Raw genomic sequence first — 27,268 nt, 5'->3', positions numbered from 1 at the left:
AGGTCAATGTACGACTCAGCCAGAGGAGAGATTTTGACGTCTCTTTCTCCTTGGGGGTTTGAAATTTAAAATGAATTTCCACAGGAGCTAAGTCCATCAGAGCTGGAAAGATGCAGAAACCAACTTCTTTAGGAGTCTGAAACTTACCTCTACGCCTGTGGGGAGACTAATCCGGTGACCTGCAGCCACTGGCCGGAGGCTTTCTGATACAGTGGACATGAGCACAGACTGACAGCCTGGAGGCAGCACCGCTGGGAGGTGTGCCGGAGCTGGAAGCCCCCGCTCTCCCTGCACGTTGTGCTCAGTGAGTGAATGCGGGCAGCGGCAGAATGGGACCTGGCACACCTGGGCTCAGCGACTCTCTTCTCTGAAGGCCCCAGGCCCTTTAAACTCTGCAGCCAGACATGGCAGCAAGAATGAATGTGCACTTCCAGCCCAGCTGCTTTTCAATGAAGTTTTATTAGAAGGGCACTTACAGGAGGAAGAGAGGAGAGAGGACACATTTAACAACAGGGGTAAATGCTTAAACAGGTGCTCAGCTCTTAAGATACAAAAGTTAGAAAAGTCTAAAACACTATAAATACATACATGCTTTTTACAAAGGGTGTTAAAAGGTCAGGCTGGCTGAGAAGGGAAGGTAATCAGCATCCTCCGTTCTCTTCCCCACCCAAGCAGGAGTCCCGCCCAGGACAGCCTAGTTGCAACAGCAGCACTGAAGGTGAATGAAGGCTTCTTGGGGGCAGGTGGCTCCAGCCCTCTGTACAGTTCTCGCCCCTGGGAAGGGAGAGGGGCTGGGTTCAGAGGCCCCTGTGGACGGGCCTGCGTTGGCCTGAGCTAGCTGCCTGTGTTCACATGCTGCCACACAGGGAGCCAGCCTGGGTTGGTGGCTCTGGGGGCCAAGCCACTGTCCTCGGGAGGAGAGCCGTTTCCAACTTTCTTCCAAAATTAAATAGTTATCTGTCTTGGTTTTAAGAAATTATTACATAAATATAAAAACACCAGAATGCTCGAGTGTACATTACTTCAGCATAAAAAAAAATTACAGGATCACTTGAGAGAATTTCTCAATCCAGTTTACACAATACATGAGTTTTTCTTTGTGATAGCCGTGTTTCTGAAAGGTTGCTTGTATAGCAAGTCATCTCCCCACTCTCCCATCAGAGAGGCCTCTTCAGTTTTGATCCATACATTTTTCTGCTTTCCTACCCACTTGAGAAGTGGCGGATACTCCTCAAAGACTGTTACTTGAAGGAAGGTTCTAGAAGGGAACATCTATACCATACCAGAGTGACTATGTTGAGGTTTTCTTCTAGCAAAGATGTAGATTAGGGAGAAAACTCCCAACTCTGCCACTTGAAGTCACAGTGAGATACAGGGTTCAGAACCAAACATGCACCCTCTCGCTACTGGTAACCCCCTTGATAAACAGTCCTAGGAGCGCATGCCAATTCCTGTCCCTCCCTTCTCTTACAGACTACAGAGAGTGGCCTAATGGGAGCTCTGGCCCTGCAGAGGTCCTCAGAGCCTCAGAAATGGCAGCTTGGGGCTGCAAATGAAATCAGATCTCTGCCTTCTCCCCAAATGACTCGCATGCATGCATGACATGCACGCATTACTTCAAGAAAACTTTTTTCTGCGGTTTGAGTAAAAGCATTTAGCCCTGGAATATGTCCAAACTCCGGGAAGCCAGAGGGAGATGGAGAAAAACAAACTGAAGCACAAGATATGTGCTACAGCTCATTCCAATACGTTAACAATGATTTAAAAAAATAATCACCACGGACGATTAAAAAAAAACCTCACAGACAACATAAGGACAATGGAAGAGTCTGCCAGCAGCCTTGCCCTGCTGTCTGTTCCTCCTAAGAGTCAAAGTCCCCGCTCCTGACTCTGGGTTTGTCTCAAAATGTCAGGTCTGCAGCCTGCCAGGAAGGTGGCCAGTGGAGATGACGTGCCAGCACAGGCCTGTAACCCGAACTGCCAGGGCGGCTACCTACTTGCGCTGGAAGGCTCCCAGTACTAAATAAAGTTAGGAGTGGGGAGGGTGTGGGAGGAGAGGAAAGGGAACAGAAGCTGGCTCCCAGGGGAGGTGCCAAGGCCAGGACCTAGGGCCCCTGCGCTGTAGCCACACCCGGGTCAGCATCGCCGCAAGCCGCAAGGTGAGGGCGGCCTGGCGGGGAGCCCGGGGCCGGGGAGCAGGCATGTCCTGCAGCCTGGGCAGTGACACCAAAAGCACCCTCCAGCAGCTGCCATCACCCCGAGAACCGCCCTCCTCCTGCCCCTTCACCTGTCCTGTCTTTCAATGTATAAATGCCTTTATGCAATAGGGTTTTAAAACTACTTTTTATGACTTGTAGGACACTAATATCACACATGCCTCAAAGCCACTTACGCAGCCTCTATGATGGGAATGAAACCAGATCCTAACCTCTAGGTACAACCAAATTTTCTTTTGAAGGGTGCTGAACGTGGTCTTACCCACTTTTTCCTCACCCGTCTTCCTTTAGCAGTCTAGTTATAAAGAAAAAAGGCCAAGTAAGTAGCTTTAGGGAAAAAAAAACACAAAAACTCCATGCCTACTACAAAGATTCTTTAGCTTTCAGCATTGTGGGTTCTAAGACGCCATCCAGATGCAACCAGACATGACCAACCAGATCACCCAAATTGGGCTGTACCTGAAGCCAGCTCCCAAGTACCTGGAGGACAGCTGTGTGCCATAGGGAGTGCTCTCAGGAGATGACGGGCCCCTGGAGACTGCTCCCCGTGGCTTTTAGTAGGGGCACCACAACGGCTCCAGCCTAGGCCAAACTGAAGTTAGAAGCCATACCACCAGTCTCAGGCCTGACCGGGGGCAGAAACACACATCCAGGAGGTTCACATGATTTCTTGTATCTGTAAAAAGCAGTCCACGATCATTTCACATCAGGCAGAAACTTCAGAGCCACAGCATCTGGCCTCAGGTGGAGTGAGGGGCTGTGTGGTGTCTCTGGACTCTGACAACAGCCCTGTGTGAACACTAGTCCACGTCTGGCAAGGCACTCCTGCCTGCTGCTGTGTCCTCTGGAGGCATGGTGAGCAGCCCTCCTACCTGGACTTCGGGGCTGGAGCTTCTGAGGCCTAGGGTCCTGCGAGCAAGGCACCAGGAAGCACCCAGTGTCTCCACACAGCATCACAAATGTCATCACATTTGAGGTTTATACCTGCCAAAAGTACACAACTTTCTTCCCTTCACCTGGAATAATACAGGACTTCCATAGGAAATCCCTTTATTTTTCCTGGTAGAAAACCATGCAAAAAATATGGGATAACTCATTTCATACAAAAAACAGCAGCAAAGAATAAAGTACCAATTGCAAGTGACAATTCCATCTGCTGCATTCTGCAAAAGGTCAGTATAAGGGGGCTCTTTTTTTTCCAGTTGAAATAATCTATAGTAGTTTCCTCACTAATTGCCACCGGGAGCGATACTTACTACACATTCTAACTGCTAGAGTTGTCACTGCCGGTCCTCTGCCGTGAGCTAGATAATCTCATCCCTCAGGGGAAAGATGACAGACCTCTTGGCACCAATTCTGCAGTTTTCAAAGGTGTAAAAATAATTTTTTTTAATAGCCCTTTTATTTCTTTGTCGGCCTGAGATCTTTCCCTCTTGGTGAATTTGCTTTTGTCAGTTTCAGCTTCCAAAAGTACTGGCAGGTGTCGTCTTAACAAAACCTGGAAAAAGCTTCACTTTGGGAGAGAAGTTGCTGGGTCCCACTCTGGTTTCCCAGTCAGTGTGTCACCCGGGGTGTTTGTTTTTTTAAAAAATCAAATGTTTAAAAGACCATATGATACAGTTCATTTAATTAACGCAACTGACTATACCAACCAATACAGCCAAATGCATGAGAAAGCGGAGCGAGCTCTTACAGGTGACCGGACACCCTTGCACACCTCATGGACAGCTACCTCCTGGGAACACTTCCCGTGATTCGGATCTCTCTTGAGATTAACATGATGATACAAACTGTATGTTGGGTATGTGCTGAGCCTCAACAGATCCTGCCAACTGCTGAAAATGAGGGCAAATTTAAGATCATTTTTAAAGAAGAGGTGTCTTTCCACCCCTTGCCACCGGTCCCTATGTGCTCGATTCTAGACACAATCAGTAGGCTCAGAGAGGTGGAGACAGACGAGCCCCTTCCCCGCCGCAAGTCAATCCAGCGCCCAGGTACATGGTCTGCTCCTGCTGGGGTTTGGGAATATTCAGTGGAAGGGGAGGGCTGGGCCCATGGTGTGCTCAGACCCCTGCAAGCTTCTCCCTGCCCAGAGCACCCAAGGCAAAGTCCACACTCCAGTCCTAACCAGGGGGCCAGTTCCTGTTGGGCACTGACATCTCAGTTTGCTGTCTTTAAGAAAGAAGGGGACCAGGGGAGGGGCAGGTGGTGAAACACTACCTGTTTGCTCACGCCACGAGAGCAGAAGCCATTTCTTACCCTTCATACTGGGGCCGAAGGGCCACCGTGTTCAGCAGACAGCTGTTCACAGAAATTCACCTCTGGGTTTGCTTTCGTGTTTTGGAAAACAGGCTGATGCCACTTTAGTTGAGGGAGAAAAATTTCTTCTTTTGACACCAGTGAGTTGAGTTCTGATTTCTCCACCTCCTACATGGCCCTCTTCCCCAAATCCACCCTCCCTACCCTCCCCCTTCACTCGCAGTGTCCCTAAGACACGCTGGAGCAGCGGATGCTAGGGGAGCCCATCTGGGTGAGGACCTTGTCAAGCCACTGCAAAGGTCCATTCAGGTGCAGCTCAATCCAGCAGGGGGTGCTGGTCACAGTTTGTCTCCTGCAAGACATTTGAGAAAAGGGTGGGTGGGGGCCATTTAGAAGATCCAGTAGCACACAGATGCATCAGAGTGGCTTCTCCTGATCTGGTGTCAGTCTTCTTCCCAGAGCCAGAGCTACAGCCTGCCCTGCCAGACCCAGTCCTGGAGAAGGTGCCACCAACTTGCTGAAACTGCCTGCCAAACTCCTCCAAGCAGGAAGGGAAAGGAGGTGGCCCCCTTAGAGAGAAACATGTAAGGCAAATTCCAGGGTGCCCCAGAGGCCCACCGGTTGCCGTGACGGGCGCCTGATGGAGAACCTCCAGCCAGAGCAAAGGTCTTCCCAGCCCCCCGTCCTAAGTGGGCACCCACAGTTCCCCCGCCTCCAGTCCTGGCAGGCCACGGTGACGGGCGTCTGTCTGGTTGAGGGGTGTTTTTTAACAAAGCGCCGACAGAGTCCGCATGCCGTTGGTCCCCAATGTGCTGATATAATTCCCATCTATGGCCTTATTTTGGAAAATCTTACGAGCAGAGCGAGCCATGGAACAATTACTGGAAAAAAACTAAGGCACACCACACGTTTCTTTTCCCCAAAGCCCTCTGTCTAAATTCGGGCTGGTTGATGACGCAGCTCGCAGGCGAGCTCCCAAAGGCCTCCTCTGAGCAAAAGGCTATCTGCTGAGGCCGGAGGTGCGGGTGCCAGCTGGAGGTGAGAGGCCCGGGCCCCAGGCCCGGCTCTGGGCCACCTCACAGGAAGGGATGAAACCTTCCTCTCCTTGGCCCAGGAGGCAGAGGAGGGCGAGACTGTTCTGGGAAGGGGCCGCGCCGCCGGTCAGGCTGCTCCACAGTGCTGCCAGGCAGCAGTGACGTGGTGGGCTGCACAGGCCGGGGTGTGCTGGCAGCGTGTCCTGTGCGGTGACACAGTGGCCCCAGGGAAAGGCTCCGGCCAACAAAGGGCCTCTTCCCCCAGCACTTGAAGCTGGGCAGCTGTGTGCCGCGCCAGGTTGAGAGCCGCCAACCCCAGGGCACCACCCTCCTCGCCTGGCCTGCGCATCGTCTGAGCGGAAGGTTAGAAACGGGCTCGCAGACTCGGCCCCGGGGTGCCTGCCTGACCTGGGTGCCTGCGTGCGACCCTCAAAACGCCAGTCTGAGTGTTAGGAGGGACAGACCTCCCTCTGGCTCCTTCCCACTGGGTCCATCTTTAAATATTTCCCTTCCCCAACAAAAAACAAGACTAGTTTTCTAACCTTTCTTGTTGCCTAAATGATTCCAGCCAAGGCTAAGAGGTGAGCTACAATGTCCCTCGGGCTGGGCCCGTGGGCCTGGGCTGATCTCAGGCTGTTATCAGCCTGAAGGCTGACCACTCGGACTGCCCAATTGGTCACACCTCCCAGATTTGAGAGAGACCCCACAGACCAACGGCTGTGTTCCCCAGCACTGTGGGGCAGACACGGGGAACAGCAGCTAAAATACGGTAAATGACAGACGAGGATTTTACGGACCGAAATCCTCTAATGAGAATCTGACTTTCCATAAGTCACGCTCATCTGGATTTCATTATAAATGGTGGCCCAGAGCCAATACTGAAATGGGTTTGGCCCGGGTGCAGAATGACTGCAAAACAAAATGGATTCCAAACATCTGGGAAAATGAAGAGAAGGGGGGAATAACTTGCGAGGTACTGGCTCGGGCTGACGTGTGGGCGCCCCTGCCTCTGCCGTGGAGTGGGGGCTGGGTGCACAGACCCGCCTCTCGAGGAAGCTCCTGTGCAGGTGTGGAAAGAAAAGGAACAGGCAGCTTAGGCCCACACCCGAGTGGTCTGAGAGCTTCGACAGAGCGGACCAGGGACATCCCCTGACCAGTGCTGCGTTTAAACCAGTACGTGAAATTCTGAAAGAAAATCATTTCTGAGCAAGTGAATATTGTTCCTTTGACTGCTGGCATCTCCTCCTCTCTTCCCTGCTTTCTCAGTTTTAAAACCCTAGATCCTCAGGATTACCAGGTCAGAGAAGGAGCCACAGAGGAGGGAAGGAACCCTGAGGGGGAGACTTAACTCCTTGGAGAGGGTCGTCCTAAAATCATCTGCCCAGAAGAAACGAGGAAGATGCAAAGAGGGTGCAGTAGCAGGCTCAGCGTTTCCACCAGTGATGTGACTTCAGGCAAGTCAGTTCCCTCCCTGGGCCTTCGTTCCCTCATCTGTACAACAGGGATGATACCAACATCCCCACCCAGGGTTGTGACGATGAGATGCTGCCCGTGCCTGAGACACTGAAACGATGGGCAAGCACTGCTCGCTCTTCCTCGTCTAATGGGACTCGGCCCCATGCTGATCCCCGGTCCTTCTGCTCTTCGGGGAGAGGGCCAGCCTAGCTCATCTCTGAGGAGCCCCTGCTCAGCTGTTCTGAGTCACCTGTGGCCCCTGCGCCCCTAGGACAGGCACCCCAGCACCCACCTGTACTCGGCTCCCCAGCCTTTGACAAAGCTCATGCGAATGGTGCACATGCGGGTCAGCTGGTACACGGCCTCGAAGCCCTGGTTGACAGACTGAGCCAAGAGGGCGGCAAACTCCTGGTTGTTGAAGATCTTCAGGTTGCATCCTGCCAACAGGACAGATGCAGAGCTCACGGGGAAGAAGACGGTACTTGGCCTGAGCGCCCCTCCTGGTTAAAGCCACCCCCAAGGTCACCCCCCAGACCAGCGTTTCCGCATTAGCCACAGACTCCACGCTCAGCCGCCTGCTGTGGGCAGCCCATGTGGTCTCCACCCTGAAGCCACCGCCACTTCAATAGGGAGGTGCAGCCGACACAGCTGTAGGGGGTGCTCAACCCTGGTCCATAAGTTCTAGTTCCCAGAGCAGGGGGAAGGCTGAGGGAGACAGTCAGGTGGGGGGCTCTGCCCTGGGTGAAGGGGCCAGGTGGAACTCCAGGGAACAGAGAGACAGGGCTGTGACCCGGAGGTGCCCTTGGTGTGGGGCCTGGGGAACAGAAGGCCGTGCCCTTTGATGGAGGGGGCGCCGGACAGGGCAGCTGAGAGGCTGCCCAGCCTGCCATGCCAACAGGAAGTTCAGCAGAGGGTCCTGGGCACCTTCCACCCAGGGTTCTCCGATGAATCCACCTCCACTGGGACCGGGGGTAGCGAGAGATCTGGGCACAAAGCTGGGTTAGGGTGACATTCACAGGAAAGTGAAGGTGTGTGCCTAACTCTCCCAGCAGTACAACCAGAGACAGGCACACGTGAAATGCACAATAAATCTCCTGTTTGAAGTCCTACAGCCCAAGTGCCAGGAATGTGTCAAAGAGAAAAAGAAAAAGACAAAAGCACATGCCGGAAATGCCCCAAAGGTGAGCTGAGGTGACGCTCGCTAGCGGGCCAGCACTGACTGGGCCCCTCGGCTGGCTGTGCGACTCTGGGCTGGTTCCTTTCTCTTCTAAGCCCATATCTCCCTTGTGAAAGGAGAGGCTGGCCTCAGGAGCCCCCAGCGCCGACATTCCAAGAACTGACAGCCAGCACCACAGCCAGCTCTGCCCGAACCAGAGAGGCTGGGAGGGCCAAGGGGTGGGCAGGAAGCCAAAAGTGCAGCTGGGCTTCCTCTCCTCGTCTTCTCTGAGGGGACAGGAGGTGGAGCAGGGCCCACAGTGGGCTCCAGCCCCCTGCCCAGCGAGCAGCAGAGGAGCACACAGCCTGAGGCTCATCCTGGCTCGGCCACTTACTAGCTGTGCATCCTGTGCAGGTGACTTAACCTCTCTGAGCTTATTTCAACATGCCTCCTTGCCTGGAAAGCTAGAGTAACTGGAGAGGACCAAGTGAGCCCCAAGATAGACACGTGCTCTGTAAACGCAACCGCACGACCTTCTGGGAACAGAGAGCACTGCTAGCCTCTCAAACTGCATTCTTCAACTGACCTTGCCCATGACCCGCCACACTACCATCATCTGCCTCTTGGCAGGCAGGGAGACATGCCACATTCATGCCGAAGGCAATGGCCTGAGCCACACATTCCACCCGCCAGGCGCAGTCCACGCCCTGCGGCTGCATGTCCTGGGAGAGGGGGCCTCAGGGGCTTTCTGCCTCTGCTTTCTATGCAAGGTTCTAGGTAAGATCAGCCTCTTGCCTGGTTTTCTACCCAGGGCTGGCCCTGTCCACACCACCCTCTGAGGTGAGCCAGGTGAGTCCTCCACCCCCTGGAATACATAGTCCTACTCAGAAAACCCTCAACAGTCCCCTTGAGTAAACGTGATCTTGTGTCCTTCCATGGCCCGGTCCCATCATATTTTCTAAACACGTCCCTGACTCTTAAACAGCCTCCACCACAGCCAGAGTGCAGCCCACACGTGCCTTGCCCTCCTTCACCTCTAGGCCTTTGCCCATATCATCCCCTCTGCCTTGGAATGCCCTCGTCCCTGCCCCCATCACCCTGTGGCTACTCCTTCCACACAGGTGCAGGCCCATGGCTCCTTGCAAGCCCAAATGCCTTATCCTCCATGAAGCCGCCTCTGAACCATCCTAACAGTTAAATGCTTTTCCCCCTTGGTTCCAACAGCATGTGACCTGTGCTGCTTGCTTTGTGCTTAGCACCACCCTCTCTTGTGTTAAGCACATTTGGGTCTTTGCCTTGTACACTCAGCTGATGGGTACACTCTGAGAGGGCAGCAGTAGGGCTTCCTGTACCCTCCCATCCCCCTGCAGCTTCCAGCATGGCTGTAGGAAGGGAGGAGGAAGGGAAGAAGGAAGCAAACAAGCATACTACCTCAGCATCTGTGCACACAGGCAGGAAACAGGTACCCACAGATCAAAGGCAGACCTGTCAGATGCTGCGTCTGTTCTGCGGAGGTTCCAGGAGGTCACAGTGAGACAGCAAGGCACAGAGAAAACGCAAGTGAAGCATCTCCAGATTGTCAGTGCAAACACCAATGAGGAGAAAAGGAAGAAGAAGGCTTTCCGGCCTCCCGGGCATGCGCCGCAGAGGAGAGGCCCACAGGGAAGGGTGTGTAGATGGTGGTACCTGGTGGAATCTTGCAGACGGTGGCTGGGTGCCAGCCATAGCGCTGGTTACAGTTGGGAGACTGCACAAAGATGGCGCTGTCACTGAGGCATTCTGCGAAGACCTCCCCTCCAATGTAGTACAGCCGCACACCCCGCCCTAGAGAGATTCAGGTTAGCCTGGACCGGCTCTCTGGCCCCCACAGTGGTCCCGGCACCCGCCGCAGCGACCACAGGAGGCAGAGCTGCAGTCAACATTCCAGGTGACTGGTCTCTAGCAGCATCACCAGGCAAAGGGGACCCAGAGTCCAGGCCTAATCCCACCAGGAGGTGATGGCTGATGCTGGGCTGCTAAACCAGGGAGGCAGACAATGAGAGGAAAGAGCACAGGGTAAGTCTTAATGGTAGCCTCCACCAGTGATCTGCCACAGGCCTCAGCCAAGTTACTCAGCCTCAGTTTCTTCATCTGCAAGATGGGGATAATGATAATACCTACCTCATGGGTGCCCGGTGAGCAGCAGTTGTTGCTGCTGCTATTAGGTCCCTTCCCCCTTCCAACATTCAGAAACTCATAGTCAACCTGCAGAGCTCCTCAGGCAGCAGACACCCCAGGAGCCCTTCACTGCAGGCGTGGCTTGATTAACGCCACCCCATGTACCTTTCTCCTCTCGATGCGTTTTTCTAAACCATTCCATAGGTCTACATCATTTCATTTTCCTTCATCTCTTAAATCTACTCCAGATGGACAGAAATTATTTTTAAACTGGCCCTGCAATTCAAGCGGTTACATAAACCCTCCAACAATGAGTCTCTGCTCGGCCAGGGGATGTACTCTTCTGCCTGGAAGGCCTCTGTTCCCACTCCAGGAGGGGAGAGGCCCTGAGGGCCGGGAAATGGAGCCAGATTTCACAGGCGCGACGTGGAGCGGGATGGAAAGCAGGTGATCGGCTACAGGCCTGCCACCTCGTCCCACAGCTGTCCCTCTCCCCTGCTCCGCCTGGCTCAGTGCTACAGGACTTGGCATCTCGAAGACTCCAGGGTGCCGGCAGACCCGGGGGGGCCCCAGTATTACATGAGTCAAGAGCAGGAGGCAGAGGTGGAGGTGGGAAGACGATCCAAAGAACAAAAATGTTTGTTTGGGTAACTTTTAAAATACTATTTTTAGATATACAGAAGTATGGAGTGAGTAAACAAACCTCTGTGTATACCACTGCGGGTCTTTCTAAAACAAGTGGGAGGCTGTCTGGGAAGGGTACGGGCTTGGGGCGGGGGGCTCTATGTCACCCACTGTGTCACACAACTGCTGTGTACCCTCTGCCCCTCCCTGGGTATCAGGTTATTCCCTGGAAAATGATCCCACTGGTGCAGGCCCATGGCTTCCCAACTTTTAACTGGAAAACCCTCTCTCTACATGAGATCTTCTGTGAAGGCCCACGATACAAGCAAGAGCAGAGGTGCTCTGGTTCACATGGGCCCGGACGCCTGCTTCCCCACTCAGCTCTTGAGTTTGCTCTAGAGCCCCTCGGCCACCGTGGATGAACTGAACAATGTCTGAGAATACCCACCCTCTCTACTCCATCTCTAGGACCCTTCTAGGTGACTGGATCGCAAAGTTGTGAACATCCTCAGCATGATAATTTTATGAACAAACCAAGGGACACACATCAAGGCTTCACCTTCCCTATACTAAGTGATATTTTGCCACAGGCTGGGGCTCAGGAGACAGTGTTAGCAGCCGTGTTGTCCTGGCCGCAGGCAATGAAAGTGAAAGAAAGTGAAAGGTGCTCAGTCGTGTCCGACTCTTTGTGACCCCATGGACTATACAGTCCATGGAATTCTCTAGGCCAGAATACTGGAGTGGGTAGCCTTTCCCTTCTCCAGGAGATCTTCCCAACCCAGGGATCGAACCCAGGTCTCCCGCATTGCAGGCAGATTCTTTACCAGCTGAGCCACAAGGGAAGCCCAAGAATCCTGGAGTGGGCAGTACCTATCATCTTTTCGCCTTTTCTAAGTTCCTAGGACAATTATATATGAAATGAACAAATGAAAGCTCACTCCTCCAAGACAGACTATCTACCTGTCTGCGCTCTGTACTTTAAGGGTATTTTTATTAAGAGAATGGCACAGTTGCCTTTCTCAAGAAATCCAAGGGTCTTCCTCTACTGCTTTCAAATTTTCAGAGATGGTCTCTGCCCGAGGAGGGATGAACAGGCGACCTGGATTATACCTGTCTTACCCTAAGCAAGGTGACAAGGCCTGAGGGGCAGGTGAGGGAGGCGCGGCACAGCGGTGGCAGGTGGGTCCCCGCGGGGGCTGGGGTGGGCTGGGGTGTCGGGGGGAGGGTAGCGTGGCCGCCCCTTACCGATATGCCTCCGTGTCAGCTCCACAGCTGCGTTCCGGTTGACGTTGGAGAGCAGCCCCAGGCAGAAGCGCTCCGAGTTGGAGGGGTCGGTGAAGCCATCCACCGTCATGGACGGCTGGGAGGCGTGGAATGTCTCCCCGACGCGCTGGTTGAGCTCGTAGTAGGAGATGGAGCACCAGAAGGCCGGCTCACAGTAGGTGACGGGCTGCAGGTCTGAGGAGACAGGCCAGGCTGCTGGGTCAGGGAGTCCCCCCAGGCACTGGGCTCCTGGATGGGGTCCCCTGGATGCCCTGGAAGACTGTTTCCTCGCCTCTCAGAGGGCATTATGATCTCCCCACCCTTTTCCTGTGTAAAACTCACAGGATCCAGTGGGGCAGAACCCTTAGGTTTTCGGAGATGCATTCTGCCGGCCCTGGCACTGTTTAGTTTGAGCTCATAAAGGCCCTGCCCCGCCTGGCCTTAGGTCAGAGCCATCTTCAAGGAGGTGCCAGACCAAATCTGAAAGGCCCTGGGACCAACAGACACCTGGGCAGATGCACCACACAGGCCAGGAGCGGCCAGTGCAGTCTGGTCCCACCACCGGCCTTTCTTTCAAGGTCCCCATAGTAACCCTTGCTGATCTCTGCCCCCCAAAAGGGCCTGCAGCTGCTGGTTCTGCCTGATCATGTACCAACTCCTAGCCCATCTCACGGCAGTGTCCAGGCCTGTGAAACAGCCAGATGACGAGGCTGGCGCGACCCCGGGTGTCACCCGGGCTCAGCGGTTGCGACCACACAGGCACCGGCTGCCGTCTGCGGCGTGAGCTGGGTCCCTGCCACTGACCCCGGAAGCTGTCCTCCACACGTGTCCAGAGGCCATCCACTGGGGCGGCTGAGACACACACGTTCACCTAAGAGAAACTCGGAATTTATCCCAGTTGCCAGCCTGTGTCTCAGTCAAGGGCACCTTAGAGCAAACTGCCATCCTGTGAGGGGGTGGTTCTCAGAAGAGGAAGGCACCCTGGAAACAGAGGTTTCCCCTCTCGTGGCCCCACATCGCCTTTCCCGTGACTCGTGCCACCTCCAGCCATTCCAGGCTCCACACCTGCCCAGGAGCCCTCCTCCCGCCCGTCTCTCCGTCATAGCTCATCTCAGGGTCCTACTTCCTGGCCAGGGGCCAGGCCCTCATCATTCCTCGTTTGCACCACTGCCTGCCCGCTTACATGACCCCCTGCCACCCCCTCCGCACCCCAGTCACCCCTTCCAGCCGGGCACTGCTCCTGGGACCACATCCTGCACTCTGCCCCCTTGAATCCCGTGTGCTGGACAATCAGGGAGTTTGCTGCTCTCAATGCTCCATCGCAGAGCATGGAGCATCACCCTGGCTCTTATTAATACATATATACATATACACGGACGGTCATTCAGGGTGCATCTCTGGGGAACTGGTGAGAGAGTCCAGGAGGGCTCACTGGACCAAGTCTCAGCCCTGGCCCGAGACCCCTGCTCACTGCCTGCCAGGCAACTTCCCAGAGCCCACGAGAGCCCACGAGAACCTCTGCTCAGCTCCCCAGGCCGCTGACAGTGTGAGAAAAACCCAGAAGGTGGGGCCAGGTCTCCCTGCTGGGCAACGGGGCCCTGACCTCCTTCCAGGGTCAATGTCCATGATCCCATCTAAGGGTAAAAAGAAGGTCAGCACACACAGGAGGAGCTGAAGACCGGTGACAACCCTGCCCTTGCCACACCCAGGAAGAGTCAGCCGGAGGGTCAGGACATCTGACCAGGTTTCTCCACCTCAGCACTATCGAGATTCGGGGCCGGGTCATTCTGTTTGGGGAGAGAGGGTTCTGTGGGCTCCAGGATATGTGTGGCACCCTTGGCCTCTAGATACCGGCAGACCACATCCGTCTCGCCCTCCCAGCTGTGACAGCCAGAAGGGCCTTCAGACATTGAGAGAGGTCTTCCAGGGGGCAAAATAGCCCCCAGACGACAGTCACTGCCCTGAATGTTTGACCAGGTCATGGAGCCCAAGCTTCAGGCCAGACACAGAACAGCTGTGTGCTGCTGAGCAAAGCAGTTTAGCTCGGAGTTTCAGTGTCCACATCTCCCTGGGGCCACCCGAGTGGAGAACCTCCTTTCTCACCCGGCGCTGTTTTTGGATGGACTGAGAGAATTCAAGTGGAGAGCAGGGCACGCATCAGACACTCAATAAATGGTGTCTATAGCAATTAGAATAATTTTGGTTGTTCAAACTTGAGAACATCCTATTCTTGGCCTGACCTCCAACCAAAGGGGGCAAAGTGTCCTTGCTCCTCCTTCTCCTGCCAGGGTGGAGCAAGGGAAGAGGAGGGAAGGCAGGGTGTCCAGGCTACTTAATGGCGAAGGGGGTGTGATGGGGGCAGGAGCTACCACAGCCCGCGGCCAGTACCCTGGAGGCTGGACTGAGCCATGTCAGCCACATCTGGCTCTGGCGTTGCTCGATGTTTGACATTCCAGTGAGATAAGTTATATTCTAAACAATGTGCTCACTAAAATGTGAGCTATGTTGCTTTGGAAATCTTAAGAAAAACAACCACCACCACCTAAGAAATCCAAGTGCACTCCAAGCCTTCAAAGTGGCCCGGCAGCGTGTCAGATCCAGAAGGTACTGGGGAAGCACGGTGGGCCCCACTTCCCAGAGGCAGGCTCTGCTGACTTTGCTGTGCAACCTCAGGGACATGACGTCCCTCTCTGGCCTCAGTGGCCCAGTCTGAACAGTGACTGCCGTGTACTGGAAGCCACCGAGAGCAGACTCTGAAGGTCACGGGTCACCCTGAAGAGGCAGCCTTGGCCTCCCTAGCCAAGTACAGAATAGCGTCCTCGTCCTCAAATGATAAAGCCAAGTCCAAGTCCTGGGCTTAGTCCAGGCAGAAGGCAGTGAGCCAGGATCCCAGGAACACTGACCCAGTCCACTTGTCAAAAGAAGGGAAGTCAGCAGGCCACCTGCTGGGTAACACGGGGCCAGAACGCCATTCTGGTGATGTGTAGGCTTTGAGGTGTCTCAGAATCAGAGAGAGACTTGGAGTCCTCGCCAGAGGCTCTCCCAAGCAGATCTGAGCCCTTATCTAAACATCCCTGCAACTCGCAGACGTGCACCAAACAGTGCTGTGGAAAACACAGGATGCAGGAGCCTGACACATAATTAAGCAGATGGTAGTTTGGGGAGTGGAGCCGTCAGGCCAAGGCCAAGTCTGAAGGCTGCCATTTCAGAGAGGGCTGTCTGGACGAGCTGACCCACGTTCAGAAGCAGCACCCCAGCCGTGCACTTACTGTGGTCTGCAAACAGCTGCCAGTCGGCCCGGCCTTTCCCCTCTCCCCTCCCATCATCGCTCAGGGCTTCCTGCAGGCACTTACGCCAGGGGAGCTGCACGTCCGAGTACGCCCCCCTCCAGGGCTCTGCCTTGAATGGTGCTTTATTTTCAAACTGCATGTCCGCCCTCATTTCTTTTCCTAGTAAAGGACTTATCCACACCATGGTTCGGAACAAGACCAAGTCAGGACCCTGGGAAAGAGAGACTATAAACAGGCTAACCATCAAATTAGATAGCTACTTAAACAGCACTCAGCTTGGCTCTGAGCTTCCTAGCAGACAAGGCAAAAAGGGGGCATGACATGCGACCTGGCTCTGGTTGGCAAAAAGAAAATTCTTACCAGTTCTATAGGGAAAATAAAGCTTGTCCTGGCACTAAATCTTAAAATAACTCTTCAGTGAGGCCACTTCTCCCCCACAATAGTCAATACAGTCAGCCAAGCCACCCTGGATTCAAGAGGGTCCCAATAAATGCAGAAGCAATTTTATATAAGGCTGCTTCTGGGGAAAAAACTCTGAACACATATGGCTCACAGGCTCCTCTGGGAGGACAGGGCAGGATGACCTGCCCCAGAGAAAGCGGTTTCGCTTCCCCAGACCAAGGACTCCACACACCTGGTGTGGCAGCTGACGGCACACGCCCAAGGCCTTCCCTCCACACGGCTCTGCTCCCAGTCAGACTGCTGAGTTTGTGCTAATCCCTCTTCCTGTGGCAGAGGTGTTGCAGACGCAGGAACCTCCTGCTCCAGCCGCTCTCGGCCCCCAGCCCCCACCGCTGCGGTGAGGGCCAGATTCCTCGAGGGGCAGGGGGCACTTAATTCTCCACTGGCCCCCTGCCAGCCTAACGCACTGGCTGGCTCTGGTTCTGAGCCCAATTCCAAGCTGGCATGGACTTTCTGTTTTGTTTAAGGGAAAGAAAACAGAATAAAACCCAGAAGGCAACACTTGGATTAAGGGATGCCTATTAAAAACACGTGCAAGAGATCCAAATCCGGGAAAGGAAAGGGGGGAGGCCCGAGCGGGGCAATTAGCTTTCCGCTATACGTCGAGCGCAGGGAGCGGGTGAAGAGCGGGCGCGCTGATGCGGCGGAGCTAAGGTCAGAGTGCCAGCACCCACCTCCATCTGGGCCCTGTGGAAGAAGACTCCACACCTAGGCCCCATCTGCCTTCCCACTGCCTGCACTGCTCGCCCCCCTCATCTGCTGGGACACGACCTTCACGGCCCAGCTCAGGTGGCTGTGAAAACATTCTCTCATCCCTGGTGTCTGAGCCACCTGCCTACCTAAAGGTCAGGTCCCTGCCAGCCCAGGACAGTCATCCCAGCAGCTAGGCACCAATTCCAACTGATCTTGCGAAGGATTAGGCAACAAGCCCACTTTTACCCAGAAAGGACCCCTGCTCTATCAACCTAGGACCAGTCTACTGAGACCAAGAACAACGGAAAGTCTCAGAGCTGGACGGACGCCCAGGAGTCTGACGGTCCAGCCAGCAGTTGACTTCCTGCCATGAAGACGTTCGCCTGTGGTGTCCCGAGCTTATGGAAGACGAGAGCTCAACGGGGCCTTGGAAAAGATACCTGGGATCGGGTTTGGGTTGTAGGGGGTCCCCTGCCCTCTCTTGAGGGGTCAGGGGTCTTCCTGCGACCTTGGCCACCAGGGCCCCCTTCTCCCAGCAGGAGGAGAAGGCAGCCTCAGTCCAGGGCCCTCTGGGAAACCATCACCTCCTTCAACTCCAGCTCAGTTCCTGCCCCTGGACACTCCCTGGTACCTCACTTCCCCCAGTCAAAGCCTCTCCAGAGATGTCTCACTCTAAAGCAAAGAACAACTTCCTCACAGGCAGGATCTGGCTCGTTATCTCTCTCCACCTCCCCCCAACCCCTGCATTTGCTCCAATCCTTGACCTAAATCCTTAGGAAATTCCAGGTGACTCATCCAACACAATGTGTAATAACAGGAACCTCACCTGCTCACATCCCTTCCCTGCACAACAAAGCCCTGGGATCTCCCCAGAGCCTGCCGCTGGCCAGAGGCTGAGCTGGCTCTCAGTCACTCCTGGGGCTCCCCCATGAGGCACCCCAAGTGGCTTCACTGTGGCCAGAAGCTCAAGCTTTTGCCTGGAGCAGGAAAGAAATGAAGATAGTAGCCAGATGTCCTATGCCTGCTTTCTGTTTGTATAGTAACTTCTTTATGAGAACTAATAGGTGTCCTGAGATGCCCAGATGTCTCCGGGGAGAACCCGCCGTGTGCCCGTCGGCATGCTGCGGTTTGGGACATGCGGCCGTGAAAGAGGAATGCAGGGGTGGGGGCTGTGTGCTGCCCCACCCCCGCTTTTATCTGCCTGCAGCCCACTGCCGAGGACTGGAGCCCCCTCTCCTGCCCACACCTGCTCTCCAAAGGATGCCCTTGAACCCTCGAGGAGCTCTCTCCTTACACCTCACTTGGCATCTCCACAGCACCTGCCCACCCCCTGCCCTCAGCACCTCTCTCCCCTCTGACTGTTGGGCCTCATCCTCCACCTGATCCCCAAGCCTCTTCCTGAGGCACATCTCGTGAGTCCATCCTTAGGTCTCCCTCTCCATCCACTCCCAGGACTTCAGCCAAAACTTTGTCAGTGTTTCCCAAGTGAGGACTATAGAATGGTCCACGGGATCCTAAGAAAGAGGTGTTCCAACAGTGGTCGGATCCCTGGGAGAAACGCTGGACCAGCCAGGTCTTCTTTCTGCAGGACTCTCAGAGGCTGTACGCTGCGAGTGCCCTGGGGGGCCCCAGGAGCGAGCACAGGACAGGCTTTCCAAACTCATCTGATGACAAAATCATGTCTCTGACCCCATGATGGGCAAGGCTATCACACATGCTAATGGCTCTGAAGCTGCACCTCCAGCCATGGCCTCTCTCCTGACCGTCCCGCTGCTTCCTGGACTCAGGTGAGTAGAGGCGCCTCCCTGTCACCCTCCACGTCAAACCCTGTCCCTCATCTCCTGGGGTCCGGCCGCAGTGACACGGAAGCCTCCCGGTCTTCCCAGTTAAAGCTGGTCAATAAATGCTGCTGATTTAGGCCCATGGTGCTTGCAGATGCCTTCTCCCGTTCTGCTTCCTTTCTCTAAAGCGTTCATCTCAGCCTCCTCCAGTGCTACAGCTTCCTAAGTGGGTTTTTTGGGAGGGGTGGGGCAGGGGTGGTAGCTCCAGCAATTTCTCCTAAGATTTAAATTCCACATAGTGCCCAGATTAATCATTATGAAGCCACCATCAGGTAAGTGCCCAAAACTCAAAACCCACCATCTTGCCTTATCCTGTAGGCAAGACGGGGCTACCGAAGTGTGGCCTTCTGCGCTCTTTTCTCAGCCCTGCCAGCCCCCTCAGCCTCGTCTCCACTGTGCCTCCCACAAGCCAACCCACCACACGGCCAGCCATCCGCAGAGCTCGCCCGCCCTTGCACCGGCAGTGCCTTGCCCTCCGATTCTGCCTGTCCTTCAAGGCCCAGCTCACACGGGCCACCACAACTCTGAGGTCTCTGCACCCTGCCTGGCACATGCAGTTCCCCTGTCCTGTGTGTGCTGGGCACAGTACATCACCGGTGACAGACACCTCCAGCCACTCCACCAGACAGTGAACGTTTGAGGGTCTTCAGCTCTGGACCCCCAGCATGGGTACATACTAGGAACTCAGTGAATGAGTGAGTAAATACGGAGAAGACACTGACCACCCAGCATGATGTCCCCACTGGAATGCCACCATTCCCTCCTGTAAGCCCTCAGGGTATTTCATCTGCACCTACCTCTTGTTTTATATAAAAAGTTATTTACAGTCCTCCTTATTTATCCCAACAAGGCGGACAACACTTTGATGTCAGGGTCTGGGGCTCCTCTTTGAATTCCCCTACCTGGGCTGGTATACAGAGACCAAGCAGGAAGTACCAGCAAATGGCTGAGTGAGGAAGAGACAGGCAAGCAGGCAGGGGTCCCTGCCAGGGACGACATGGGACACCAGACCCTCAGTTCCCTCCCTGAGCCGAGTTCTACTGAGTGAGAAAGGGGAGAGCTGGTCCAAGTGGCCGAGCATGGCAGGGTCCCGCTGCATGGATCCCTGCAGCCTGGATCCCCGAGGCCTGAGGTCCCCACTTCCCAGCTGTGTGGATGGGACAAGTACATTAACCAGTCTGTCCCTTGGCTTCCTGTTCCACAAAATGAAAACTGTAGCACTACCACCTTATTCAGCTGTCACAAAGATTCAGCTAGCACGCAGGAAGTGCTCTGAACAACACTCAGTAAACAGCGAGTTCTCAAGAAATGCCAGCCATTATCATCACCATCCTCTCATCTCCATCCAGCCCTGATGCCAAGGCGATCAGACTGTAGGGTCCTATCAATGGTTTTGAGTGGGCGAAGGCTGGGGTTCAAGGGCTCATCAAGCAGAAAGGAAGCCAGGCCTGTCCGCACCCGAGTCTCACCATGAGTCCTTCATGACTTGTCAGCTGACTCGTGCCCCCATTCACATCTTCCCAGCAGAGGGGCACCCCTCTCTGTCCACCGGGCTTGGAGGCTGTTCCTTCATTTGGAAGAGATGGCCTCAGAAGTCCTGACCCTTAGACAAGAGGCCGAGGGACAGGGCCGCAGGCCGGGAGGATCGTGCCAGTTGGGCACTCTGCCTTGGGGCCAAGTTCAAGGACATGCTGTCATCCTGGTCTACACAATCTCGAGGGGAATGCAGAGCGAGCACCCACCCAGGACAAGTTTCAGTCCGAACCACAAAGTCAGGCAGTGGGGTTGCCAGGTCAAGCACCAGCTCATGTCTGTGGACTGAAAGGGCTGCCGTGGTGGGGTCAGAGGGGTCATCCTCCAAAGCGGAAAGCCCAGAGTGAAGCTCACAGTCATGGCCTTCAAGTTAACATGAGCTTCCAGCCTTCAGCGTTTATGTTGAATAACTCCATCAGTCCTTTCACATTGGGAACATACACCGTGGTATTATTTTACAAAGATGCTAAAACAGATCCCCCAGTCACATTTCACAGTGCCCACTTGTCAGCCGTATTAAAGGGTTTTCAAGCAGCTCCCACATTCCAAATGATGACTCTTCATCTGACGCTATCAGTCAAGGACTGGGAACAACTGGGAACAGAAGCCAGGCCAATCCACTCTGATTCACCAAGTTTGGATATTAGCTCCTCCTTTCCCTGAGCCCCAAGTCAAGTCCCAGCAATACAGGCCAGAACAAAACCAAACTCACATTTTTCTAAAGCTACCAGACCAACTCAGGAAAAAAATTCCCCTAGATGAGAACTGAACAAATATTTCATTTGTTTTGAGCCCTCTGGCAGGCCCCACACTGAAGCCAAAAGATGCTCCTGGATTAGAAAAGCAAATCTCACAAAAACGACCCAGAAATCAAACATCTGAGGGAAGGTTGTGGAAATGATGGCCCAGCCACTCCAAAACATCATGAGATGATGCAAGATGATCAATGAGACATCTAAGCATGGAAATGTGTTTACAAAATAACAAGATAGAAGGAAAAAGTGAATATTTAGTATTCTCTCAAAGGCAAAGCACAAATATATGTGCTTGATCCAAAAACATCAGAGGACCAAGATAAAGGAAACACATGTGCGTTAGGGTAGAGGGATTATGGGTAACTGTGCATTTTGTTTTTTAATTCCTTATATGGTACCCTTTTAAATAAAAATGACATCACTGTCAGATGAGGTGCTCAGATGAAATCCAAGCAAGTGTATCTGAAACAAGTCCCCGCCAGCTGGGGGTTGTAGTCTGCAGCACTGCCCATGGCTTTGCATCAAACCACACACGGATGCTCACCGACCACAGACCCTCATGTTTCTACAGCACAAGATTCAGGGGATTTTCATTCACTCGTGTCTAACCGCCTCCCCGGGGAAATACAAACCTGGCCCACGGCTGCCTTTCCTGCCACCGCTGTTCTCAGGTTTCCCATCCTGTGGGTGACCCCAGAAGCTATGCAAGCAGAAACCTGATGGGTTGTGCTGGGCGATGGTGGGGGCCGGGGGTGGGGGAGGAGCCTCACCTTCAGGGCCTCCTCCCGACACTGAGCACCAGCCAGGGCTACAGCTAAAGGGGGTTCAAATCATACAGACAAGGAGCTACTTACCCAAGTTATTGTGTGTTGGGGACATCGGATTCGGGGAGAGGTTTGGAGAACCTGCGAGGTAAGACACTGCTGTGAGACGTCAGAAAAGCCTGCTGGCCTGGGAGCCAGATGACAACATGTACATCACAGCGGGGCGGGGAGAAAACCCCCGGCTGAGCCTCCACGGCCCAGGAGAGGGCCGCACCTCCCTTCCCTGGGTCCCAGCTTCTTTATCTGTGCAACCAATAGATGAGCGGATGACCTTGGAGTCTTTTCCACAACTCGAGGGTCTGATGCGTCTAATCAAGCCCGCAGCATGCGGTTGCTGCGGTCCCAGCCTGAGCGCACAGACCCCGCACTGACATGCCCTGTTAACTGAGGGACAAAAGGAGCAGGAAGACCCTCTCCCCAGCCGCCCAGACCCCTCTCTGCTCTCAGAGCTCAGGGTCTGCAAATACCAACGCAGGCATTCCCAGGTTTCAGGAAACGCACCCAGCTGCCTCAGACACCCCACAGCTCAGCCACCAGACTGACGTTTTATGCAAAACATGATGCTACACATGGGGAAAAGTCCTAACTACCCAATTCTTCCTACTCTATTATCTTTACTCATTCTCCTGGTGGGTGGGTGGGTGTGTGCGGACCCACACAACATCAGCCTTCAGAAAACCAAGCTATCGCTTTTCCAAAAAGCAACACTGGGCTGGTCCCTCCATTGTCCCTGCACCCACAGGGCTCCAGCTCCAGAGAGTTGCTTGTTTCCTGATAGTCCTTTGCGCCTGGCTCCACTCCCTGAAATCTCCAATCCTCACCACCGGGCCTTCAGCTTAGGCTGCCTTGAGCTGTGAGCGGGGGTCTGCTCCTGCCCCTCAACTCAGCTGTGACCTCCTTGAGGACGAAGGGGGAACCATGGGTTTCACCCCTCGCACCCAATCTTCTGGGGGATGTGGAAAAGTCACAGAAAAAGCAGAGCTTTCAAATCTTCCATGGTATCTGGACATAGCACCACGTAGCCATGGGTCTTTGGCAAAGTGGTTCAAACACTTTGAGCCTTGATTTTTTTCCCCTCAGGTATAAAATGGGAATGATACCATCTACTGTGTGATGTGTAGAAATGAAGTGGAACGGTGCACACAAATATGCCTACACCATGACTTGTACACAGGAGGTGGTTAGTAAGTGTTGGTCTCCTATTTCAGGCTGGTCCAAATCATGGACACCCAGGAAGTGGGACCTTCTCTCTGGTCTGAACAGACATGCGCATATATCTGGGGAGACATGGGGCTGGACAGGGAGAGCCTTGGGCCCCAGCTGAGATGCTCCTCCTGTCTGCTGTCAGGGAAATCAAGCCCATGAGCAACTGGACTGGTCTGAGTGAAGGGCAGAGAGTAAATGGGAGACCCCACCCACCCACCCGTCACGGGCTGGCTGGGCTCCACAAAGCCCAGGGCTCATATTCAATAAACATTTATGTCCACAACAGGGTCCTACAGGTACACGACGGGAGGAGATGAGGAAGGGAGGACAGAGAAAGGAAGGGGAGACACAAGAGTTGAGAGGGTGAAAAGGTGGGCTTGTCCCATGTAAGACCTTCTTCTCCTTTGGTCTGTTTGCACAAGCAGACTTTGTGTTACTGTGCTTTGCAGATGCAGTGCTGCATCCAGCCAACATACTGGCACCATTTTTCCAACAGCATTCAATGATTTCATGTCTTTTGTCTGCTTCTGAAAATTCTCACAATGTTTCTAATTTTTTAATTATTATATTTTTGATGGCAATCTGTGATCTTTGATAGTTACTACTGCAAAAAAGATTTTGACTCATTGAAGGTTCAAATCATGGTTAACATTGTTGAGCTACCAAGTATTTTTTAATTAAGGTGTGTACACTACTTTTTTGGACATAATGCTATTGCACACTTAACAGACCAGGACAGTATAAACGTAACTTTTACACGTACTAGGGAACAAAAAATTTGTGTAACTTGCTTTATGGTGGTTATCTGGATGTAAAACCACAGTATATCAAAGGTTTGCCTGTAATCCTTCCATAAACCTGAAGAGTAGCGAAGAGGGAAGCAGGCAGGAGAAGAAGAAACACAGCATCTGCAGAGATGCTGCTCAGGGGGCTAGTTTCCCATGCCAGCATTTAAAGAGGTGGGCTTACAGCAGGCACTTGGCATCAAATACAGGTCTCCGATGCATTCTGACTGGGTTCACACCATCATCCACTCATCAGTGGTATGTGGAGGTATGTGGCACGATGCCCAGGCTATATATCAAGTGACCACATTTACAATAAACATGCACGTCCCCTGCATCCTTCTTTCGGGAACTGCACTCTCTTCTGGGCTATGTGCAGGGCAGGTGGCCCGACCACATCGGACGGCTCTGCGTACCCAAGGCATGCCTCCCATCATTGGAAGGGAACATCTGCTTGGCTCCCTCCTCCTCACCCAACCACATGCAACGCCATGCACGTGTGATGTGGCAGCTGGGGTTCAATTCAAGAAGCCGCTGGTCTGAGGCCAATTTGGTCCCAGAACAAATGAGGTGGGAACATCTGGAGATGTGCCTGGAGATGACTGGGCTGGGCCCCTCATGGCAGGAACACATAGATCACATTTGGGCATCACACAAAAATAGATGCTTCAGGGCCTTGCAAAGATATTGCCTCTGTTCCAGCGCTCCTGAGCTGTTTCAGGTGATGAAGCCCACCCTCCATCACACTGCCAGCAGGATCTCATCTGCTTTCAGCCTGCAGGGGCTCCACGTCAACCTCTGGCTACACCTGAAGCTTTGAATGACTGGCCCTCCTGTCTCTGAAGGAGGATGCTCTAGCCACACGGAGCTCTCACCCACCCCAGAACTCACCAGCTCTCCTCCCCACGTCCCCTCATGACTCTGCCTGGCATGCTGCTCTGCCTGTCCTGGCAGCCTGGCCAAACCCTATATACTTCTAATACTCAATGCAGGAAAAGCCTACACCGCAAGCTACTGCTCAGTCCCCCAGCACTTTGTCCCAGGCTGGGTGGCACGGCCCTGTTCCATGCCACATAGCATCTTCCATCAGGGCATACAAGAGACAGCATGGTAACTGCGGGCTGTCTTGCTGGTCTCCCCCACACACCATGAGCCACTCAGGCTCCTCCTCTATCCCAGTTCTGGGCCCATAGTGATTGCTCAGTAAATACTGGATGGAGGGACAGAGAGAAGGATGGAGAGAGAAAGTGGGGAGAAGGGAATACAGAGAGTGAGATGGAGGGACAGAGGGAAGGATGGAGAAAGTGGGGAGAAGGGAATACAGAGAGCGAGATGGAGGGACAGAAGGAAGGATGGGAAAGGGCAGGCACTCAGGACGAGGAGCAGAGACTCCACAAAACTCTGACCTGCATCCATGCTGTGGTTCATCTGGTGGTCACTGGTCTCTCCATCTTCACTCAGGTAGCCTGGGGGTGGGGTTTCTGGGAATTGGAAGGAAGGTGGTTCATTACATGGCCTCCGGTTTGGCTTTTAAGCCGCCCTTTGCAAACTCATAGCTTCAGGCCACTACGCCAGGGGCGGGAGCTGAAGGCTGGGCTTCGGACCCCTGGCTCTCGCTGTCCTGTGTTCCCACCTGAATCGCTCTGAACTTCGTTCACACTGTCTGACTCCCAGTCTTAAGTGCCTATTCCTACAGCCTCTGTGGGCCTAAACTTCTCCCCATCCCTCAAGACCAGGTTTAAGCCCCGCTCCCCGCCCTGCCCTCCCCCACCCCCGCCACCTGGCAGTGAACTCACCTATCTCTGAGGGCAACTGCCTCAAACCACCCTCTGGCTCCACCACCCACCCCCGTACCATGATCTGCCGGCTCTTGAGGGGACGTCTCAAGCGGGATGCAAACTGCATGAGAGCAGACTGCCATGCATTCCTCTCATTGAGCTCAGGCCCTGACTGACTTCTCTGCTTTGCTGAACAAAGAGAGTAGGCAACCCACCCCCTAGGGACCAGAGCCACCTGTGACATGAAAGGCCGGGGCTGTAAAGCAGGTCCTCCCTTAATGCTCTGACCCACGCACACAGCCTGCGGTCAACCTCAGCACGGTGAGCTCATTTGGGACCAAAGGCTAGTCCAAAGTAGATGGCTCCGAAAGGAACACGGCCCATCTCTGCCCCAGCTACCCTAGTGCAGGGTCTGGCCAAGCACTGCCAAGCAGTTTTCCTGGACTCCTGGAGTTCTGGTGATTCACACATTATTTGCATGTAAATGATGGGCTTCTAAAAACATTTACACTCTGACAGCAGAGCCCACTTCTCCCTTTAGAGTAAAACCTCCCACCCAGGCTGGAACCCTCCCAGGGCTTACTTACATGGCCCGTTCTCCACACGCTGCCCGGCCCTTGGCCCCGGCTCGGCCCACTGCCTCCACAGCCCCCAGACCTTGGGGGATCCTGCCTGAACTCCAGCCCCAGGGCCCGGAGGGTGGTGAGAGAAACACAGCCTTGCTATTTCCGCTTCCAAAATAAATGACTGCACCGAGGCCGGGCGGAAGGGTCACGCCGCCGCTCCTCCATGCCAAGAAAAGCATCATTAGTGAGCGGGGAGCCAAGGCCACGGATCCTCTCCCCACAGGGACGCGGGTCTGAGTCAGGGGCCTCGGGCCAGCGGGTGTGCGGAGATGGGGTGATGGGGCCGTCCCGCGCCCGCCTCCGGGGCTGGCCTCACTGCTTGTGGGTGCCTACCTGGAATATTGCTCTGGGGCTCGATGCCGGCAGGGAAGTTAGTGTTTTCGGGGATGGAATGGCTGTAGTCATCCAGCGGGGGGAACTCGGCCGGGATCTCTGTGTGGCGGGGCACCAACACAGGAGGTAGAACTGTGCGGAGGAGACAGAGGGAAGGAGGGTCAGAGTGGATGCCAGGCTGGACTGAAGCCCCGGCACCCCCAGATGCACCAGAGGCCCGCCCTCAGGAAGAAGAGAGGAAGGCAGGGGACGGGGAGAGGAAGAGGCGGAGGAGAAGGATGCCCGGTAGACACCTGCAGACCCCACAGAGGAGGCCATACCTGGGGTCTCTACCCTCTGATAGTGGTAGGGATTCACGCAGACCTCGTCCTTCTTCATGTTGAAGGCGAACTCACACAGCTCCATGGCCCGCAGCTCGTGGTGGCTGTGCAGGTCGGGCCATCGCCACAGGCGGCAGTAGATGACGTGGGGGAGCCCCTTCCGGTGGGACACCTGCAGCCGGCCATCCAGGGACCTGCCAGGATGGACAGGAGGAGCAGAAACGGACAGTGAGGGGGATCCGGCCTGCCTCCTCCCCAAGGCCAGCCCGCCGAGCTCCTGGGAGCCTGGCGGAGACTCAGAAAGCTCCCCCCACAGCCAGCGCTTGTCCGGCTCGCAGGCAGAGGGCTTGCAGATCAGAGAAGCTCTAGGCGTGCTGGGAGGGGTCCAGGAGAAGAACAGAGGCCCACCCGGCAGGCCACGGGCTCCTGGGCCGGCAGAGCAGGCCCCGGAGCCACCCGGCAGGCCACGGGCTCCTGGGCCGGCAGAGCAGACCCCGGAGCCACCAGGCCGCGGGATGATGACCCTCCCCGACCTTGAAGGGACGGCACTGAACTGTGCTCTGCAAAGGCCAGGCCAGGCGGAGGTGGGCAGAGGGGCCAGGGCTGAGCTAGAAGACGGGAGCTCTTCAGGAGCCGACGTGAGGATGCAGTGATGCCG

General features: G+C 54.6%; 1 protein-coding gene across 2 annotated transcripts in view; it reads right to left on the bottom strand.

Annotated features, from left to right (window-relative positions):
* Positions 1–440: 440 nt before the first annotated feature.
* Positions 441–27,268, bottom strand: part of SMAD3 (SMAD family member 3) — a 126,734-nt gene continuing 99,906 nt past the window's right edge. The window contains exons 2-9 of one of the 2 annotated variants that reach the window (XM_059890367.1): positions 26,611–26,804; positions 26,291–26,422; positions 24,960–25,034; positions 21,593–21,643; positions 12,147–12,359; positions 9,807–9,944; positions 7,257–7,401; positions 441–4,827 (exon numbers count right to left, since the gene is read on the bottom strand). In XM_059890367.1, the coding sequence (XP_059746350.1) occupies positions 4,704–4,827; positions 7,257–7,401; positions 9,807–9,944; positions 12,147–12,359; positions 21,593–21,643; positions 24,960–25,034; positions 26,291–26,422; positions 26,611–26,804 (1,072 nt within the window). In that variant the 3' untranslated portion in view covers positions 441–4,703. The remainder of the gene's footprint in view (positions 4,828–7,256; positions 7,402–9,806; positions 9,945–12,146; positions 12,360–21,592; positions 21,644–24,959; positions 25,035–26,290; positions 26,423–26,610; positions 26,805–27,268) is intronic. The other variant, NM_001205805.1, reaches the window with a different exon arrangement.

Source organism: Bos taurus, chromosome 10 (assembly GCF_002263795.3).
Source record: "Bos taurus isolate L1 Dominette 01449 registration number 42190680 breed Hereford chromosome 10, ARS-UCD2.0, whole genome shotgun sequence".
Lineage (NCBI taxonomy): Eukaryota > Metazoa > Chordata > Mammalia > Artiodactyla > Bovidae > Bos > Bos taurus.
Note: the sequence above shows the minus strand (reverse complement) of the source record. Positions and strands in the feature narration are given on the sequence as shown.